The sequence below is a fragment of the Heteronotia binoei genome, chromosome 21 (assembly GCF_032191835.1).
Source record: "Heteronotia binoei isolate CCM8104 ecotype False Entrance Well chromosome 21, APGP_CSIRO_Hbin_v1, whole genome shotgun sequence".
Lineage (NCBI taxonomy): Eukaryota > Metazoa > Chordata > Lepidosauria > Squamata > Gekkonidae > Heteronotia > Heteronotia binoei.
This window is the reverse complement of record NC_083243.1, coordinates 169,636,887-169,656,989: the sequence shown is the minus strand read 5'-3', so window position 1 is coordinate 169,656,989 and position 20,103 is coordinate 169,636,887. Positions and strand designations below refer to the sequence as shown.

Genomic DNA, 20,103 nt, shown 5'->3' with positions numbered 1-20,103 from the left:
GTATCGCATGGGGTGGAGGTTTGCATTTCTCCTGCTGTGCTGAGAAAATCCCACTCACCCAAATTCCTCGTAAAAAGAAGACAGGCAGAAAAGCAACAGGGAGGTGGAGCTGGAGGGATTGCTGCATGCCTGCATCCAGTGCGCGGGGAGGGGAGGGGGGAAACTAGAGCATGAAATTCCGAGAAGGGTTTGCTCTGAAGGATCTTCCGTGCAATCGCTGAGAGAGAGAAAAAAGGAGTAGGAGGAGAAGCAACTGGTGTAACTGAGTCACCCTTTTTTTGCCGTGGAGAGACCGTGAAATTCCGCTCGGAGCCACTTTACAGAGCGAATGACGGAACCTGCTTTTCCAGCTCGCTGAGTGGATGGGTGCTTGTTATTTTTTAAATGCACGGATATTACAGGCAATGAGGAGAGAGTATTGAAGTAGGTGGGATGAAAGCTTTTAAAGGGCTTTGCTTTTCGTATGAAACAGCAACCAGACGGCTGAAGACTCCCCCTCCCCTTTACAAGACCCAGTGATTCGCCGCAAGAGGAGAAAGAATTAAAAGGAGAAAATCTGGAACTGATCCAAGGAACAACCAGGCAGTCAGTGGCCGTGACGTTGCAGAGTTTGGGGAGGGAGAGTAGATGAAACCGATCGGACACTGACCGAGCGAAAGGGGGCTCCCTCCAGCCGGGCTTTGGAGTGCTAGCTTCCTCGGCGGACACGGCTGCAAAGATGTTGCTGGCTTCCGCCGTTGTGGTTTGGGAATGGCTGAACGAACACGGACGGTGGAGACCCTACAGCCCGGCAGTGAGCCACCACATCGAGGCGGTGATCCGGTCCGGCCCAAGAGCCGGGGGAAGTGTGGTCCTAGGCCAGGTGGACAGTCGGCTTTCGCCCTATATCATCGACCTGCAATCCATGCACCAGTTCCGCCAGGACACTGGTGAGTGACCGTGCGTCGTCCCGACACTAACCCTGCTATGTTGTCTGTCAGCCGGCCTCTTCGTGTGCCGCCCCATCTCTCTTGTCATATCTCAGTTCCCCATCCTGACCACATAACAAAGGCCCTGAAATAGAGACGTGTACAAAAAATAAAGAAAGCTTCAAGTGAGGGATCAGTCTCTCGAGATTCTCAGTTTGGGCACATCCGAAATGGGGCAGAGATTTTGGCACCAGAGTTGAATACAGCTTCTCGTCCCCAGAGAGAAATTCCCAAGACGTGTGCATGGTGCGTTGGCATGTCACGTGTCTCTGGTCCGTAATTTCACTGTGAAAGAGCGGTCAAGATGTGTTTATTTGCCACCTGGATGTCTTCCCAGGTCCCCCCACTCCTCCCCTTGACAGTATTTTGCCTTTACTTAATAGCGCCAGCACTAGCGTGTGCACGTTTAGAAATCAATTCCTGCACTGCACGCAGCATGGATTCTCTGAGACCTAAATATAAGTGGACACTGTTTTATAAGGTCTTATTTAATGTGTGTGAATTCTAAGCATTTGCACCGGCAAATAGTGATATATGTAACTGAGAAGTTGCATATCTATCTTGCAAAAACTTGAAACAAGGAAAAAATGTTTCCCATCTTACAAAGGGTATCTGAGCAAGGAGGAAAACTGCAGTCCTGTGCCCACTGACTCCATTAATGTAGTGAGACTTGCTTCCAAGTAAACATGCATAGGATCGGCCTGAGAAGATAAATACATTGTTAATAAAGTGTGTGTATAGTTGAACAAATAATGAGTCATGAATAATAATACTGGAACTTCTGACGTGTAAATAAGAGCAACAAGATGCACCAGAATTTGACATTAGTGATTCCCCAGGGAAATGTTGTGCATTCATTACAGAGGCCTTAAAGTGCATTTTAAGTAATCTGGAGTTAATAACTAATGAAGAAGATTAGGATCTCAACCGCATGTTTGAGCATGGATTGAAAAAGGGGGAAATGTGCTGCTTACTGGTTAATAAAGCTTTGTGAAATGATCTTGAATTCTAGTGTAATTCAGCCCAGAGCCCTAAAAATGAAAGGAAATCATTGCCATTTGCAGTTATCATCTAGGAAAAACCATTAGGTCAGAATAGTAGCAGATTCTGTAACATAAAATTGTCAGAAATGCTCTCTAAAGTTAACCTAATAGCAAGTGCTGCAACCTAGGGTTTGGTGAGGTTGTCAGAGATTTGATTGGTGTTCCTGCTTTTGAGTTGCCCCCACCCCCCTGCCCATGCCTCAATTAAGATATTTATTGAGGCGTGAATGCCTTGAGAGAAAATGTTTCTGAATATCTTCAGTGAAGCAATTTCAGCCTTGGGGAGGAGCAAGTGTAGGTGGGGAGAGACAGACAGAAAGCTATCCTTGCTGACAAGAGGAAAATACCCTGGGAAGGCCGGCAGCCTTCTTGGCTGGGAATCCCTGTTTGCTGTTGCCAATGAGCTTACTTCAAGAAGGAATAAAGCTGTTGGATCAAAAGAGGAGCTGGGAGAAGATGGCAAGTGAATCAGTTTCCCGGAGTGGAGAAATAGGAATAGAAAACCTGACTCTTGCAGTGGTGCAGAGACTAAAAACTGGATGATCTAAATCAGGGGTGTCAAACATACGGTCTGGGGGCTGAATCAGGCCCCCAGAGGGCTCCTATCAGACCCCCAAGCAACTGGCTGTCATCTGATTCCTTCTCCCTCTCTCTTGCTTCCTTCTGCAAATCAACTTGCTTTGCAAGGCTTGCTCAATTGCACAGGGGCTATGGAGCAAATCTCTATTTTCTCCATTGGCTGAGGCTTTTCCCTTGGGGAGGAAGGAGGGTTGGAAGCAGAGCTTGTTGTTCCAGGCTCTCTCAATCGCACAGCAGAGCTACTGTGCCAAGCCTCTCTTCCTTCTGTTGGCTGAGGCTCCCCCCCCCAAGTCCCCTGGGGAAGGAAGGAAAGAGCTAGAGCTTCCTTTGCCCAGTTCCCTGGATCCCATGGGAGAAATACAAACAAAGCACCTTTAAGACCAATGAGTGATGATGTTTTAAGCATGTTTTAAGTTTTTAACAAAAATATATTTGTGTTTGTCTGTGTTCTTTATAAAGTGTACATCTCTGCTACCTAATCTTAAATAGGTACACACATGGCCTAGCCTGACATGGCTTGGCCCAACCCAACATGACTTGGCCCAACAAGGTCTCATTTATGTCAGATCTGGCCCTCATAACAAATGAGTTCAGCACCCATGATCTAAATAGAATTGTGGACATTGTAAGGATGTAAAGAAGAAAAGCACAAAAGAGGATAGAAGGAGAATCAGAATCAAAGGTGAGAAAGTGAACAGGGTATTTCAGAGAAGGATGTAAAGCAGGCAGGTAAAAGGAAGATAAGCCTGAGAGAGGGAGCACTGTAGTATACACTACAAAGAAGGCGGCCAGGCTGCTAGCTTTGGGGCTCATTCGGAAGTTGGAAATAACTATTCTGCCACCATCTCAGTATTATTAAAGAGAACACTGGTATATAGTCATATGATGAGAACAGACTAGAAGTGATGCTAACTGTAAGTCTGTAGTCTGTAGTCCTGAACTGATTATTTGTTCTTTGTTTTCCAAGAAGTGAATTAGAGGTTTTACTTCAATATTTTAACAGCAAAAGTTGAAAAGGGTTTTTTTTAATGCATATGTTACTTAAACTTCAGCTTAATGAGAATCAAAATTAACAAAGAATCCTGCAAAAGTGAAAGCCAGTGGGGTGTAGAGGTTAAGAGTGTCAGACTAGTGTCTGGGAGACCAGGGGATGAATCCTCATTTATGCCATGGGAACTCTCTGGGTGATCTTGGGCTAGTCATACTTTCTCATAATCTACCTCATAGGATTATTGCAAGAGACAATTCTTAAAATACCTAGGAGCAAGACCATTATGAATTGTTCTTGGAAATTTGCTGGTAATCAGTATGATTTATTTGAGAAGAAATGCTAGACATTCTGTTTGGCTGGTACCAGTCAGCAGTGTTGCTGCTACATTCTGGATCAATTCACATTTTTGCTCTGCCCTTAAAAGCAGTCCTGCGTATAGCGTATTGCAGCAGTCTGATCTTGATTATCATGCCAAATTATCAAGGCCAGATCTCTGTTGCTCAAGAGAGGCTACACCAGGCAGAGGTGGGGAAAGCTTGCCAGATAATTCATAAACAAAACTGAGTCTAGGAACAGTCCCAAGTTAGTGATGTGAACCTTCAAGAGAAATTGGCTGATGGGTTCGAGGCCATGGAAGATGATGTGGTAATAAATTTAGTAGTCTTCAGTGTGCCAGAAATCTCCCATTTTCTGTAACAGGACAGCATAGCTACCCCACTGAAATTCAGGAGGAGTGTGACTCATACAGAATAGGCCTCTAACCAGCTCCTAGATCAACAGTTCCAACCACCATGGACATATTGATTAAACCTTAGTTTTATGGCCTTTATCCAGCCCATTGCTAACTCTAACACACCTTTCTGGACAAGTAGTTTCAGCAATTGTTGGGCCTAGACTGCCTCTAGGGGGGGACTGGAGTGTCTTGATGAGAACCTGACCAGGAAGAAGAGGTTTGAAGACCCAATAGAAGTCCAACTTTACATCAGACAGGTTATATTGACCCCTGCCTACATGGCTAATAGTTATATTAGCCAGTAGACTTACCATCTATTCAGCGGGGTGAGAATCTGACAAGCCACCTCATGGATAACTAAGAGGTCAGGTAGAACAGCAAATTGAGCTTGATGGTTGGTGAAGTGGGGGGTTTTCTTTTTCCTCACCCATTGTAAAGTTTTTAGTCTTATGAGAGGGACGGAGGAACTAGTAAGTAGAGGGCTGGGTGGGGGATTTGTTAGTGTGATAGTTTGTATTGCTCAATTAGTTGAGTTATATTACTATCCAGTGCTGTAATTTTGTTAATTGTTGCTAATTGTGGATTCATCCTGCTGTATTCTGAGCGGCGGTGTTAGGTGGGGTGGGGGAGGCAAAAGGGGAGGGGTGGATTTTGAGAACATAATTGCAGGCGCCAGCCCCAGGCTGGGGATCCCAGTCATTCAGGGCAGGTATGGCGGTGGGAGATATGGTGTGGTGTGGAAGGGAGCAGAGATACGGGTATGCTCAGTCCCTTTCCATCCTTCATCCCATCCCATGAAACATTGTTGAGAGGGCTCAGATTGTTCACTCCCCTTTGACTCTGATACTGTGCAATGCTGAGTCCATAAATAATAAGACCAGGTCACTGCAGGACTATCTTGCAGCTCAGTTGGTGGACCTAGCTTGTGTGACTGAGACCTGGGTCTGGGAGGGTGAGATGGTTGCCTTGAAAGAACTTACCTTGTCAGGTTTTTCAGTCCTCGGTTTTTCAGTCCTCCATCAGTCCCAAATTCGGGGATGGGATGACCTTGCTCATCTGGGAGGCTTTCTCTTTAAAACCACTTCCCATCCCAAAGATCACAAAGATTGTGTTGGCCAGGTGTGTGGGATGTAGAGGTGAATTTGCCCAGTGCACCAGCAGACGGCTTTCTGGGCCTGTTGAAGGTGGTGGCTGGGTGGGCCTTGGAGTTTCCTTCCCACAGCTACTTGTCCTTGGGGACTTCAACATCCATGCAGATGGACCCACTGGCTCTGCTCAGGCCTTAGACCTGGTGTCTTCCATGGTGGAACTGGGATTCTATCAAACTGTTTCAGGTCCCACACATCAAACAGGCCACATACTGAATTTGATTTTTGGCATGGGGTTGAATCTGACCTCAAAAGAAGAGGTGCCATGGTTGGATTGCTTGGTTTTGAAGGCCTGGCTGGACATTCCTATTTCTCCCTGTTTAGGAAGTGAGCTGATTTTTGCTTGCCCACAAAGACTAATGGACCTCAGTGGTTTCCAGAATGCCATGTGGGATATGCAGCCTTCCAGTGTCTCACTGGATGAGCTGATAAGAAACTGGAACTCCCATCTCACTGCAGCCATTGATGAGATTGCACCTGGACACCCTCTGTGGGAAATCATCCCCCTGGAACAAAGAAGAACTCAGGAGCTCTGATGACTAGAGCAAGTCTGGCAGCATACTTGTGATGAGGTGGCATGAGCATCTCACAGGACACTTATGAAATCCTGTGAGATGGTGGTGAAGGCTTCAAAGAGGGAATTCTGTTCAACCTCTATCACATCCACAAGCTCACACCAAACTCAGTTGTTTAGGCTGAGTTGGTTGTTAACATCCCTCACACGAAGAGGCTCAAATAGATATAGTAATTCAGCTATTAGTTCAGAGGCATTTATGAGCTTTTTTTGTGGATAAAATCATGTCACTCTGTACCTGCCAACTTTGATATGGTTAGTAAACCGAAGGCTCCTTGGCTATCTTTGGTTCAGTTTATGACTCTTTCAATCTGCTCTCCTCTTCCGATGTTTACAGGGTCTTGAGTGCCATCAAGCCAACCACTTGCCTATTTGACCCATGTCCCTTTTGGCTGCTTGAAGCTGGTGATGAGAGAATCAAGGCCCTATGAAGGAAATTAATGACCTGCCCTTGGAGATAGGGGTGTTTCCAGAGGGCCTCAAGGAAGCAGTGGTTGTACTGCTCTTGAAAAAGCCATTGATGAATCCTTTGGGTCTGGCCAATTACTGCCCAGTTTCAAATCTACCATTTCTGGGTAAGGTAATTGAGTGAGGGGTAGCTGAGCAACTTCAGGGCTTCCTGGAGAACACATTGGTGTTGGATCTATTCCAGTCTGGATTCCGCCCTAGCCACGGGACTGAGAACTGTACTGGTCACTCTAACAGACCATCTCTGAATACAGCTGGATCGAGTGGTTGGTGCTGCTGCTGTTCTTAGATCTCACAGCTGCATTTGACACAGTCAGCTATGATCTGTTGACTTCCTTGCTGATGTGGGAATACACAGGGTAGCTCTACAGTGGCTTTCCTCCTTCCTCCACAGTTGGGGACAGAGGGTGGCTCAAGGGAAGGATGTGTTCATTAGATACCCCTTGGTGTGTAAAGTCCCTCAAGGGGCACTCATTTCCCTGATGTTGTTTAACATCTATATGCACCTCTTGCCCAGCTGGCATGGAGTTTGGGACAAGGGTGTAATCAATATGCAGATGACATCCAGCTGTATTTGCTGTTGGGTGACCAGTTGGCCACTATCCCGTAATACCTGGCCAAGGGATTGGAGGCCATGGTGGGCTGGCTAAGAAAAAGCAGGTTGAAGCTGGATCCATCACAGATGGAGGTTCTGGGCTATGAGGAGCAGGGTTGGAGCATGGATTACTGGCCCTTAACGGGGCGCTATTAACACCAGCTCCATCCATCAAGAGTTTGGGAGTGACATTGGATACCTTCCTGTCAGTGGAGGCCCAGGTCAAGCACATTGCTAAGGTGGCATTTTTTCATCTTTGCCAAGTTTGGCAATTGCTCCCCTCCTATCTCACTCTGATCTGGCCATAGTAATCCATGTGACGGTCACCTCCAGACTAGACTGCTGTAACTCGCTGTACACTGGCCTACCCTTGGGTTTGACACGGAAGCTCCAGTGGGTCCAGAACGTGGTGACACAAGTCCTGATGGGAACACCATGGACAGAATATATTCAACATGTGCTGTGCCAGCTACACTGGCTTCCAGTCGAATATCAAATAAGATTCAGGGTTTAGGTTATGACATTTTAAGGCCTTGAGAGGTCTGGGACCCACATATCTATGGAACTGCCTCCTCCACTATGTCCCTTGAAGAGCACTATGCTCTACTGGTTGAAGTTTGTTGGTGATCCCTGCCACTAACAAGGTCTGGCTGTCCTTGATGAGGGCCAGGACTTTTTTGGTTCTGGCCCCGATGTGGTGGAACTCTGTCAGATGACACCAGAGCCCTGTGGGATTTTATACAATTCCAGACAGAGATGTTCTACCAGGCTTTCGATTAAGGACAGCAACGGTTACTGAGTTGGCATCTCCTTTCTCTGCCCCTCTGAGCCCTCTCCCCCCAGATACAACATCCAGCAATCTGGACCAGAAGAATATTAAAGGTAAAGATAGTCCCCTGTGCAAGCACCAGTCGTTTTCGACTCTGGAGTGACATTGCTTTCACAATGTTTTCACGGCAGACTTTTTACAGGGTGGTTTGTCATTGCCTTCCCCAGTCATCTACACTTCCCCCCCCAGCAAGCTGGGTACTCATTTTACCGACCTCGGAAGGATGGAAGGCTGAGTCAACCTGAAGCCAGCTACCCTGAACCAGCTTCCGCTGGGATCGAACTCAGGTCATGAGCAGAGGGCTCTGACTGCAATACTGCAGCTTTACCACTCTGCGCCATGGGGCTCTTAAGAATTCTTAAGAAGAATGTTAGTAGGACGCTATCAGAGTTTATAATCTGTTTTTAGCTTAAATGGTTTTATTCGTTTTAAATGTATGTATCCACTATATTATTGATGTACATTGCCCATAGCCAGGATGGGGCATTTCATTAAGTCAAATTAACAACAATTCAGAGAATCCCCTTACTCTATAGGATTCAAGGAAATAAAGAGATATGATTGAAAATTATCAACATACTTATGACCTAACTTCAAAAGCTATCGCAGCCTCCCCTAAAAACTGTCTGTTGACAGTGTGAGAGAGAACATGGAGCCTTGTGACATTCCACAGCTTTGCTCCCATAGGGTGGAGCGGCAGTTCACCAGAATCCCTTCCTGTTATATGTCTGTCAAAAAAGAACATAATCACTGAGGAGCCCTCTCAGGAAGTCCAGAAGGATACCATAGTCAGGTATCAAAGGCTGCTGAGAAGTCCAGAAGAATCAATATGGTTGTTTCTTTTCTGATGAAGGTCATAAACCAGTGCTTCCAAGGAAATTTCCATTCAAAAATGACACTCCAAACCAGGCTGAAATGGGTCTGGAAGCATTAGATCCATTATTCCTACCTGGAATAATGTAAGTCAGTGTTCTGGGACCTATCTAAGAGGAGCCCGAGTACAGTGTATCTTCTGTACCTATCAGAATTAGCCCTTAAGGCAGGATGATGGAGGAAATATTCAGCTCTTCAAAGCTGAAGCTGCATCACTAACTGCTGTAAAATGGGGCTTGGTGCACGTACTTCTGCTCTATATGAAAAAGGGCACTTGTAATGCTTAGTGTGTGGCTAAATCTGTGCTGCAATCCAGAAACAGGGTATGTGTTTTTGCTGTGGAGCTGCACTATAGCTTCATGGAGGTATCTGTTGTTTGGCTATTCTAGGAATTAATAGATGTGAGATTTTTGTTAGCCCAGACAGAAATTCTGATTGTCGAGTAGCAGTGGTGTAGAGTAATGAGTTGAGAGCATGAACTATGAAGTGAATGTTTTCAGTTCAAAAATCTCAATTCTCTATTAACTGGGTAGTTTTAGGCATAGCAGGTTGTGCTGCCTTCAGCTTCCCATAATATGTGGTAATAATAGTAATGGCTTTGTTTGTTGTGGGGATTGATGATGTAATGGATATCAAAGACTCATCCCACCCTCCGGTGTCCTCAGAGCAGCTCAAAAAGCTACCACTTTCGAAGTCGCCCCAAGCCATTTCCGGCCTTTTTGGTTACAAAAATATATTGGTTTCAAGCGCATGGGTGCTTGAGCGCCCATGCGCATAACCATAAAATGAATGGGGAAAAAGGATCCTGAACCATGCTACAGGGGGTGGTGCACAATAGCTGTCCAATCACACCAAGTCACCCCACAGACAGGCTTGTGGTGGAGCGTGTGGACACTTTGGGACACTTCTTTTTGAGCTGGCCCGATTTGGGATGCCTCCCATTCGCCCCAAATTGGTCGTCTGTTATCAGCCTATAAGTGCAACATTACTGCTATATTGTGAACTGGCTAGCAGGGGAGCCCCTAAGGGTTCTGTGATTAAACCAGCCTCCTATATAATCAACAGATTTTCATTGAAATTTATAAAGTTCCAGCTGCCATTTTTCCTTATGATGTGACAAACATGCTGTGTTGTAAGGCAGCATAACAGTTGATACTGGAGAAAGATGTTTGGGGCAGCAGGAAAGAACAGTGAGAAGTAAAAACTTGGGTTGGTTTTGAGGGCTTGATACAAGCTGCATGCTGCCTATTACAGAATGTAGACTTCCCATTGGCTTAACTTGTTACCAGCCTCCTTAGATAATCAGGTCACCCATTCAGTGGTTGCTGCTGCTGACTGAGTCTGTTGGAGTGCAACTGTTCCATTCGGCTTACTGGAACTTTCTTCTGAGTGTGGGTGCTTATGGTAACACTATTAGTGTCATGAGAGAGAATGTCTTCTCTATTCGCCCTTCCTGTGGCCTTCATGATTTCCCACTGTGTCCATGAAGGGAAGATTTGATGGGAATGCCAGTGACAATAATATTGTTGGTAGATCTTCCTCAGTCCAGAATTTGATTATGGATGCCTATACTCTAGCATCCTTACTATGCTGTTTTTCAATTTGACAGATGTGGGCCTCATTTTATGATGTCATTACAGCTGCAGGGCTGCTTTTTCCTGATTGGACATAGGGGAGTTTATATTCTGAAAAGGGCTTTTGCTGCTTCTAAGAGAGCCATTAGTATGCACACCAGCTCCTTGTCTGTGTGGTGATGACTGACCCTCCCTCCCTCCCCCAAACCTGGTCCTTTGCTGTGAATAAAAGCACTGTCCTATTAGTCTCTTCAGTGGTTGCCACAGAGATAAAAGCAATGTGTCTGCCAGTCCTCCCACCCCCACCCTTGCTGAATTTGCTGAGGCAAAGTCAAGCTAATTTTGAAGTCTAACCTCGTCCCAACTTGGCTCTAGAGCCAGTGGGTCAGGATAAAAAGTGGGCTGGGCAGGCTGCCTGTCTGTCTCTATCCCTTTGTCAGCTCCAAGACAGGCTGAGAATAATGTTTGCTTTACTCTTGGAGAAGGAAAGGCTGAAAAAGAATAGCAACAAAAAAAGTTTCCTTCAAGCCTAGGGGGTCCTGGGAGTTAGTGGAGGCATAAATTAAGAAGCAAGATTGAAGAGTTTTTTTGTTATTAATAGTTGATCCTGTTTATTGTTTTACTGTTTTATCCTGTTGTTCTGAGCCCATTTTTGAGGTAGGTTGGGGTATACATTGAAAAAATGTAATGAAGAGTTTCTGCTCTATGAGTTTAGAATTTTATCTAGACTAATTTCTTTGCCATGTTCTGTTGCACTTTTAACAGTCACTGTACTCTACAGACTTTAGCTTTTTCTCTTCTCACAATAATGATGAAGTCATCAATATTAGCAGTACATTACTGAGACTGAGGTCACATATGAGCAATAGATGTTATTGCAAAGGCATGTGCAGATGTGCCACACAGACTGTAGAGCTGATAGCGGCCTCTGGTAAGCTATGTGGGTGGAGAACAAGAGCAAATTGACGTTTCCATGCATGTACCCTTCAAGAACTATGACTGAAACTGTATCTTGAGTGATGTTGCACGATTTTATATCACATCAAATTTATATCTTGTCCTTTCATGGAGCTGGGTTATCCATTTCATCTAACACAGTAGGCTCATGGATGTTCTACATTTATTAGTCCTTTAGGTGCCACAAGACTTTGTCATTTTGACTGTGAAGTAGGTTAGGCTGAGAGATGTTGACAAGCCCAGGATGGTGATTGGAGCTTCATGACAGAGTGGAAGTTTGAACCCAGATTTCTCTAATTCACAACCAAGCATTAAGTCCACCATGCCATACTGGCTCTCTGTTGTTGTGCTGGGCCACAACTGTTCTAGTATTTGTACATTCTCTCTCATGTTTTGTGTATTGGGATGCACTTTTAAATTTAGGACGGCACTCATAGCCCCATGAAAGAAGAAGGTAACCCAAATAAGTTTCATAGCTTCATAAGCTTTTGTGTGATGGGTACAGAATGCGTAGCTGCTTGTACTTCACATTGGGAACATACCCTTTCTTTTGCCTTGCTGTGGCAAAATAAACTAGGAGATGTAATAAGTTCCACAATCAAGAATGTGGCTTGTGACTTGACAATGGAAAAGATCTTTGAAATGCTGACTAAGAGGGTATGATGTTGGTTAAAACATTAAGGAACATGTCTGTTTGTGTACATGTGTACATGCAGTGTCTTTTTGTGTACATGTGCCCACTTCTTGCCTAATAGAGTTACAGTATTTTATTAAGTGTATATGTTGCCATGAACAATTTTTATTTATTTGTTTATTTTATTATTTCAATTTATATTCCACCCTCCCCAAATGATCTCAGAGTGGATTACAATAAGGTTTAAAACATGGGATAAATACAGTTCATTAAAATTCAGTTTAAAACAGCATGATTTTAATATATAATTGCTTGGTTCCAGCTGTTGTCACTGGGCCTGTAAGGAACATCAGATCTGGGCCATACATGATGAAAGTATACATGATGAAAGTCTCCCTAAAGTATGCACAGTATTGATGTGGTAGAAGAAAAAGGTTTTGTTTTTCATGTATCAGGAGAACCCTTGAAGGAATTATCCAGTATACAAATGGGAGCCTGCTTGGCCGTAATGTGGAAAGTATTAATTATTTCCCCCCATGATTGATACAAGGCCATCCTAGTACTAACCTGAATTAACACTTCATGTAGGGGCACATAGACTTTCCATAGGAAGCCATCATTCTTGTTCCCTCTATACTTTAAAGCTTGTCAGTGAGGATGGTTGGAAGAAAAAAAACGCATTAAAGATTAATTAAAAATGAAGTAAGAAGGCAGGTGAAGGCGAAGTCTCACTGAATGTAAGAAAGGGAGCTCAGAGCTCTAAAGTTAGGATGCTCACACAACTTTGGCAGAGAAGGATCTTTGGACTCCTTTAGAAACCAAGAAAGCTGTCAATATCCTGTTTTGAAGCCCCTTCAAGGAGGGGATGGGCAGCATTCCCCTCACACCCCAAGTGGCCTTGCTGAATGAATGATTGTTCTGCATATCTCTCCTCCCTTCCCTCCCCGGTTGCTATGAATGTTGTTGTTTTGGGTCACTAAGGCGTTCTGATGGTGGAGGGTCATGACCCTGGCAGGGCCTTGAATAGCTATTGTCCCTTTTCTTCCCTTCTTGAATGGAACGCTGATGGTCTGTCTCGAATGACCCAGGGAGCGAGGGATGGCAGGAGGATTTTCCCACATAGTTGATGGATAGAGCTAGATGGGGCCAGATGCTGAAATTCCAGCATCCCGCTTTACTGTTGGTTCCTTCCCCTTCTTGTGATGGATTATAATAAATTACAGAGAGTCTCTGCTAGTGGGACTTGGGTTTGATTGTAACAGGCTTTTCTGTTTCAATGCCTGATTATTTCTTGGAGCCCACTGCCCACATAGTTTCCTCAGAAAATCCCCTTTCTGTCTGAAAAAACCTGTGTTGGTGTGTGTGGTCTTCTCTAATGCAAGATTTTAGCTTTGCTCAAGCCTAACAAGTCAAAGAATTTTTGAGAGAACAGAAATAAGGGTAAATTTCCAGGTGTTACCTGTAGAAAGCTGATAGTCTTTATTTAGTCATCATGCCTACTTTCTCTTGTTCTGACCAATAAATTCTTCAACAGTTTATGGAACAGATCCAAGTTGGCAGCCATGTTGGTCTGAAGCAATAGGACAAAGCAGTAGACAAGTATCACCTTTAAGACCAACTAAGTTTTATTCAGAATGTAAGCTTTCGTATGCTCTAAGCAGACTTCATCAGACAAAATGGAGTGGCAAGCCATCTTTAAGTATAGAGAAAGTGGGCAGTGAGTTGGTATGTAGAGTCATTGGAATGTTTTTAGCAGATTAAAAGAATCACAAATTGGGTTCTGTGTTTGTTTGTTTAGTATAGTTAACTGGGCTGTAACAGCAATGGAGGTTGATAAAAAGCAGACATGTCATAGGTCTGAAGTGCCATAAATTTCAGTGTCATTCTGGCTTCTTAGTTGTGGGTTTAAATGAACGGCATTAGTATCTCAAGAAGTTATAGCAATGTTATAGTTTGCCATTAGAAGAAAAGAATACTTTCGAATATAGTGGAAGATGGGTTAGTATATGTAATAGAAACAGCCAATATCCCTATTTGAGTATGTCAATACAAAACCCCAAAATATTCCGATACACTGTTCTAAAAGAGAAATACATTCTAGTTTGCCATTTGAAAAAAAGGGTACATTAAAATATAGTGGGAGATGAACCAGTACATGTAACGAGATAAACAGCCCATATCCCCTATTTGAGCATATCAATACAAAAACCCAAAATATTCTGATATATTGTTCTAAAAGAGAAATACATTCTAGTTTGCCAGTAGGAAAAAAGTTACCTTAAAATATAGTGGGAGGTAGTTTAGAATATGTAATGAGATATAAAGTCCATATCCCTTATTTGAGTATATCAATACGAAAAACAAAACAAAAAAACCCAACATTATTCTGATACACTGGTCTAAAAGAACATGAATCCAATAGAAGCAGCATCTGTCACAGTGCCACTAAATCATAAAGGATTTCATATAATTCTGGCCGAAGCAACAATCACTGGAAAACATGATCCAGGTTTATCCTTTGCTTTCTGTTGCTGATTCCAGTGGCTGAGCCATCTGTACCAGGTACCTGTTCCTCATGCTGGCTGGCAAGCCCCTGATGCTATTAATCTCAGAAGGAACCCCTGAAATTTGACAAATCAGGACCTCCACCCCCAGGACTTGCCGCTGCTGATTTCCTTTTTTGTATTGTAGAAGGATCTGTGGAACATTGTTTGACTGTTTTTAGAGGTGGATTGACAGATTTTGTCTCGCACTGAAATTTGAACTTTGAATAAGGAGCTTTACTTTTATATTTGACAAGCATTATATGTTGAGCTGTTGCTGCACACTTCCTCTCCTCTCAGGAAGACCTGGCCTTGCTTTGAGATAAGTGGGATTGTTATCACAACAAAGGGACATGGAGGAATTAGATACTCTTGAGAATTCAATAGGGGAGCTTTATTTTGTGCCACTGGCTTCATTTGATTGTTATGGGAATGAGTTTGAGAACTGCTTAGGTTTATGTGTTCTTCCTCCAATATACAGTGTCTGGAGACCAAAATTCTCTGATTCCCAATAACCCATAATAAACTATGGGACATTTTCATGCATACAAAGAAGCAGTACAAACCACAATCCACTCTGGTTTGGGGACAAGAAAACAAGCACATAGTTAGTGAGGAATGCCTTCAGTCTATAAGCTGCATGGAGAGGGGGAAGAGGGAAGGGTGGGGGGAAACATAAGACTTTCATCATTAAACAAATTAATTAAATACTGCTTCCTTTCCTCTGGAGACATATACATGACATTAACATTCCTCCCAAAGGGAGTGATAGCCTTTACGGCATTATTAACACTATACCTCATGATAGGAATTAAACATGGCAATAACATTAAGCCTCCAAAGGAAATGCCAATTAAAAATAAAATACGTTTCCAATCACCCATTATCTGTCCAAACCATGATACATCCAAATTCTTTCAAGTCTGCACTGGTACATGAGCAATTTTGCGAATTTCAGATGCAATATTCTGTACAGCTTCTCCATTGTCATCAATATTTAAACAACAATTTGAAAGATCGAACTTTCCACAGACTCCACCTTCCTCGGCTAACAGATAATCCAGAGCCAATCAATTCTGATAAATTGCAGCACACATCTGGGTCTGTTGTCTAGCTAACAACTTTAATGCCATGGCTGTTTGATTTGTTATAATTTCTACCACAGCTTGCAATCTAATAATTTGATTAAGCATATGCACAGGCATTTGATATTCCCAGGATCCATCCTGCGCCCACATGGCTGGGCCATAATATTCAATGATCCGTTGTGGGGGCCATTCATTTCCCCACTGTGTACCTCCAATGCCCAGAGAACGTGTTGATCTAACATAATCATCAAACACTGGGGTTCCTAGAGCTGAACCCACATTTGAAGGCAAAAGGAAGAAGCGGGGACGTATTGTTCCGATAATGCAAGTCCCATGCCATCTCTTGTGCAGGAGAGTATAAGCCATTTTACCACATATCCAATATAACCGTTCAGGAGCCATCCATTGATCAGAGAACTCTGAAGCAGCATTGGAATATCTGCTTATGCTGCTAATATTTTCCCATGGCTGAAAATCTTCTATAACAGTGCCATTCGCTTCTACCCATTTTGGCTTCTCCTTAGTGGAGCTAACTAGCAGGGTTCTGCGGCACAGAGAATGCCCAACATGTTTTCCATTCATCCACAACACAGCTCGAGAAATGCACAGTTCTCCATTCACAACTGCTTGTAACTCCCAGATTTTTCTCTCTCCTGGCCTTGATTCCGATCTAGGTTTATTCCATCGGACCAAGTTTGAAGGCAGAACCTCTGTACCAACCCAAGGCCACCTTTCACTCATGAGCGGACCTCCACACACCCAACAGTTTGAAATATTTAGGGAGGCGGCTATCTGTTCAGCCTGGGCTACAAAAAGATCACTCCCAGGCTCTGGAATAACAAATTTTTCATCCTGAGCATCATCAAACACAGGTCTATACAGAATTTTCTTAGTCTCCTGGACAGGTGCTTTAAACTTAGGGTTAGGCTTTTTGATTTTGTAAGATTTTAAATTAACTGGCCAGCATACCCACGGTGAAATCGGGCAGCGGAAACTCCCTCTATAGAGTATTGTCCCTCCTGAACTGGGATATTCCATTTTTGCCTGATAATATGACACTCCACGTTCTACACAAACTATTTTTATATTTTGTTCTACGCAAGCCCCATACACTTCCCTAGATTGAACACGCATCATACATTGTGAACTCTCTCCTTCCCAACATTTAGAACATCTTACAACTTGAGAACTACTCACATAAGCAAAAGCACAGCAAAAGAACACAGCAATAAAAGCGCTTATAGTATGCATGATTCTTTGGTTACACACTTCAACACAAAGAATTATGATGGAGGCTCAAGAGATTCAGAATAACTAATACAAATAAATATCTAACTGTTGCTCCAGATAGCTTCCTCAAAGCTTCGACCATGTGTAGACCAGCCAGCTTCTGGGGTGGCTGGGGCAAGGCTTGCCGATGAAACTTGGGAGGGGGGGGGGTGGACCTGCTTTCAAGCAAGTCCCACCAATTTCAAGTTATTGACTTAACGGTCTTTACTAGATGGCTTAGGGCTGGATAGAGTCTTTAGTAAGTTTCAGAGTCAATGGCTTCCCCAGGACTGGCTGTGCCTTCCAATGGTCTGCAGCTGGCTTTAAATGAGACCAGTGAATCCACGTTGCGATTCCTTGGATCTTGACAGCTGTAGGGGAACTTAAAGGGACAGCAAAAGGGGCCCTTCCATTTGGGCTGTAAAGTCTTAGCCCTCCAGCTTTTAACCCACACACTGTCTCCTGAGTGGTAAGCATGTACAGGAGAATAAATCTGGTATGGCAAAGTTTGAAATACATACTTATTCACATCCCTTACAGCTTTGCCCAAGGCTTGCAATTCCTCATTAGTTATAAAGCTTTCCAATTGTGAGGGGTCGCCCCGAACTCCTTGGACTATAGCGGTTGGTCTTCCATAAACGATCTCGAACGGCAACAGTTTAAGGCGTTTGTGTGGCAGGTAGTGCAATCGGAACAAAGCAATTGGCAACATTGTAGTCCATGGTAAATGGGTTTCTTGACAGAGTTTAGATGGCATTTTTTAAAGATCTTTTAGCTCTCTCGACTTTTGCTGAACTCTGTGGATGGTAAACGGCATGCAATTTCCAAGTAACTTAGACCCACTTTGTACAGTTTTCTCAATAAATGACATCCCATTATCACTTTCTGTGGTTACAGGTTAACCGAATTTCGATATGATGTCTTTTAATAGAGCTTTTATAACTTCATTGGCTTTCTCAGTGCGGGTTGGGTAAGCTTCTATCCATCCAGACATCGTGCAAATGAATACAAGCATGTAATGGTAATGTCCAGCTTTGGGCATCTCAGTGAAATCAACAACTAGGGAGGAAAAAGGTGTTGCTCCCACTGGCTGACTTCCAGGTGGTTACGTGGGGCCTGACCTAGGATTATTGTTTGCACATGTAAACACACTGCACAGAGGCTTGAGCTGTCGGTGAACTCATACGGTTGATGTATGCCCATTAACTCACAGAGAGTTCAAGAGCAGTCTTTCCATAATGTGTTCCCTTGTGCAGATTCTGAATCACTGGCCATGCTAAAGCTTCTGGAATATAAATTCTGCCATCTGGAAGAATATACCAGCCATCTCTTCATTTGGTTACTGCCCCTTGAGTTTGAACCCACTGCTCATCAGCTAGTGAATACCGAGGACTCCATTCGGCTAAGAAAACTTGAAAGATAGGCAGAATTTCTGTGCTTTCCTGATAAGGGTTTAATGCCGCTTCCTTAGCTGTTAAATCTGCCTTCTGATTTCCTTTTGCTACTGGACTTAGGGGCTTCTGATGGTAATGACAGCTATTTACTGACGTGCCCAGACAACTTCCAACAACTCCAAAACTTCTTTACCATTTTTAATTCCTTTGCCACTTGCAGTAATTAAGCTTCTCTCTTTGTATAGGGCTCCATGGGCATGCAGCATCATGAAAGCCTATTTAGAGACTGTGTAAATATTGGCTTTCGGTGCTTATGCTAACCGGAGTGCTCAGATAAGGGCAATTAACTCTGTCTTCTGTGCTGAGGTTGATACCTGCAGCGCTTATGACTCTATCACTGTTTCTATCACCGCATATCCTGCTCTGCGCTTCCCATCCTGAATAAAGCTACACCCATCAGTGAAATATTCAATATCTGGATCTGAAAATGGGGTATCTTTTAGATCAGGCTGACTTCCATAGCTTCCAGGCAGTCATATTCTAATTCTTCCCCAGGAGTTGGCAACAGGGAAGCTGGGTTCAGAGTTGACACAGTCACTATTTTTACACGGGGATTCTCACACATAAGAGCTTGGTATCTGGCCATGCGGGCATTAGTAAACCAATAGTTCCCCTTGTGCTCAAGAAGCGCTTGCACATAATGAGGCACTCTCACTTCTTGGCTGGCCACCGAAGGTAAATTTATCGGCTTCCTTCACAAGTTCTGCCACTGCAGATATGGCACGCATACACAAAGGCCAACCTTTGGCCACATTGTCCAGTTGTTTAGACAGATATGCTACTGGTCAGGGCCAGGATTCCAGTAATTGAGTAAGTATGCCTGCAGCTATTCCTTCTCACTCATGCACATACAGAGTAAAGAGCTTGTCAGTATCAGGTAGTCCCAGAGCTGGTGCCTGCATGAGCTGACGTTTTAAGGTTTCAAAGGCATTTCGGCATTGCTCTGTCCATTCAAAAGGAGCTTTTTCTCCCCCCTTTGTGGCTTCATACAAAGGCTTTGCTGTTACCCTGCTGCTCCTAAAAATTCTCTCAGCTGGCGCCTAGTAATGGGCACAGGGATGGCACACACAGTCTCTTTTTGCTCCCTGCCTAGCTGCTGTCTTCCCTGGGATATATGGAAGCCTAAAAATTTCACTGTCTCTTGGCATAGCTGAGCTTTCTTTCGAGACACTTTATACCCAATCTCAGTCAGAAGTGTTAGCAGGGCAGCAGTGGCACCTTGGCAAGTCCGTAAGTCTTTGGCTGCTATCAGAATATCATCAACGTACTGAAGGCACACAACTTCTCCTGGCACAGTTGGGAACCGGCTCAAGTCTTTGCTGAGGGCATTGCCAAAGAGGATGGGCGAGTTTTTGAATCCCTGGGGTAAACGGGTCCATGTATATTGTAGCTTTCTACCAGTCTCTTCCTCTTCCCACTGGAAGGCAAACAGTGGCTGACTTTCAGGTGCCAGTCTTAAACGAAAGAACGCATCCCTGAGATCTACCACTGAGAAATAAGTGGCTGAGGCAGATATAAGTCCCAGCAAGACATATGGGTTTGGAACAACAGGATGCAGAGTTTGTGTGCAAGAATTAACAGAGCGTAAATCCTTTACCAGTCTGTAATCATTGGTGCCCGGCTTCTGGACTGGCAACGGGACTGTTCCATGAGGACTGGCATTCAATAAGAATCCCATAATGAAGGAGCCTGTCAAGGTGCTTCTGGATGCCAGCTACTGCCTCCTTGGGAATCGGGTACTGGCATTCCCGGATTGGAACGACTCCTGGAATTAACTCTACTC

The 20,103-nt window shown here is 44.0% G+C and overlaps 1 protein-coding gene across 1 annotated transcript in view; it reads left to right on the top strand.

Moving 5' to 3' along the window:
* Positions 1–610: 610 nt before the first annotated feature.
* DTX4 (deltex E3 ubiquitin ligase 4) overlaps positions 611–20,103 on the top strand; it is a 57,434-nt gene continuing 37,941 nt past the window's right edge. The window contains 1 exon segment of the mRNA XM_060261934.1: positions 611–929. Coding sequence (XP_060117917.1) covers positions 719–929 — 211 coding nt within the window. The 5' untranslated portion in view covers positions 611–718.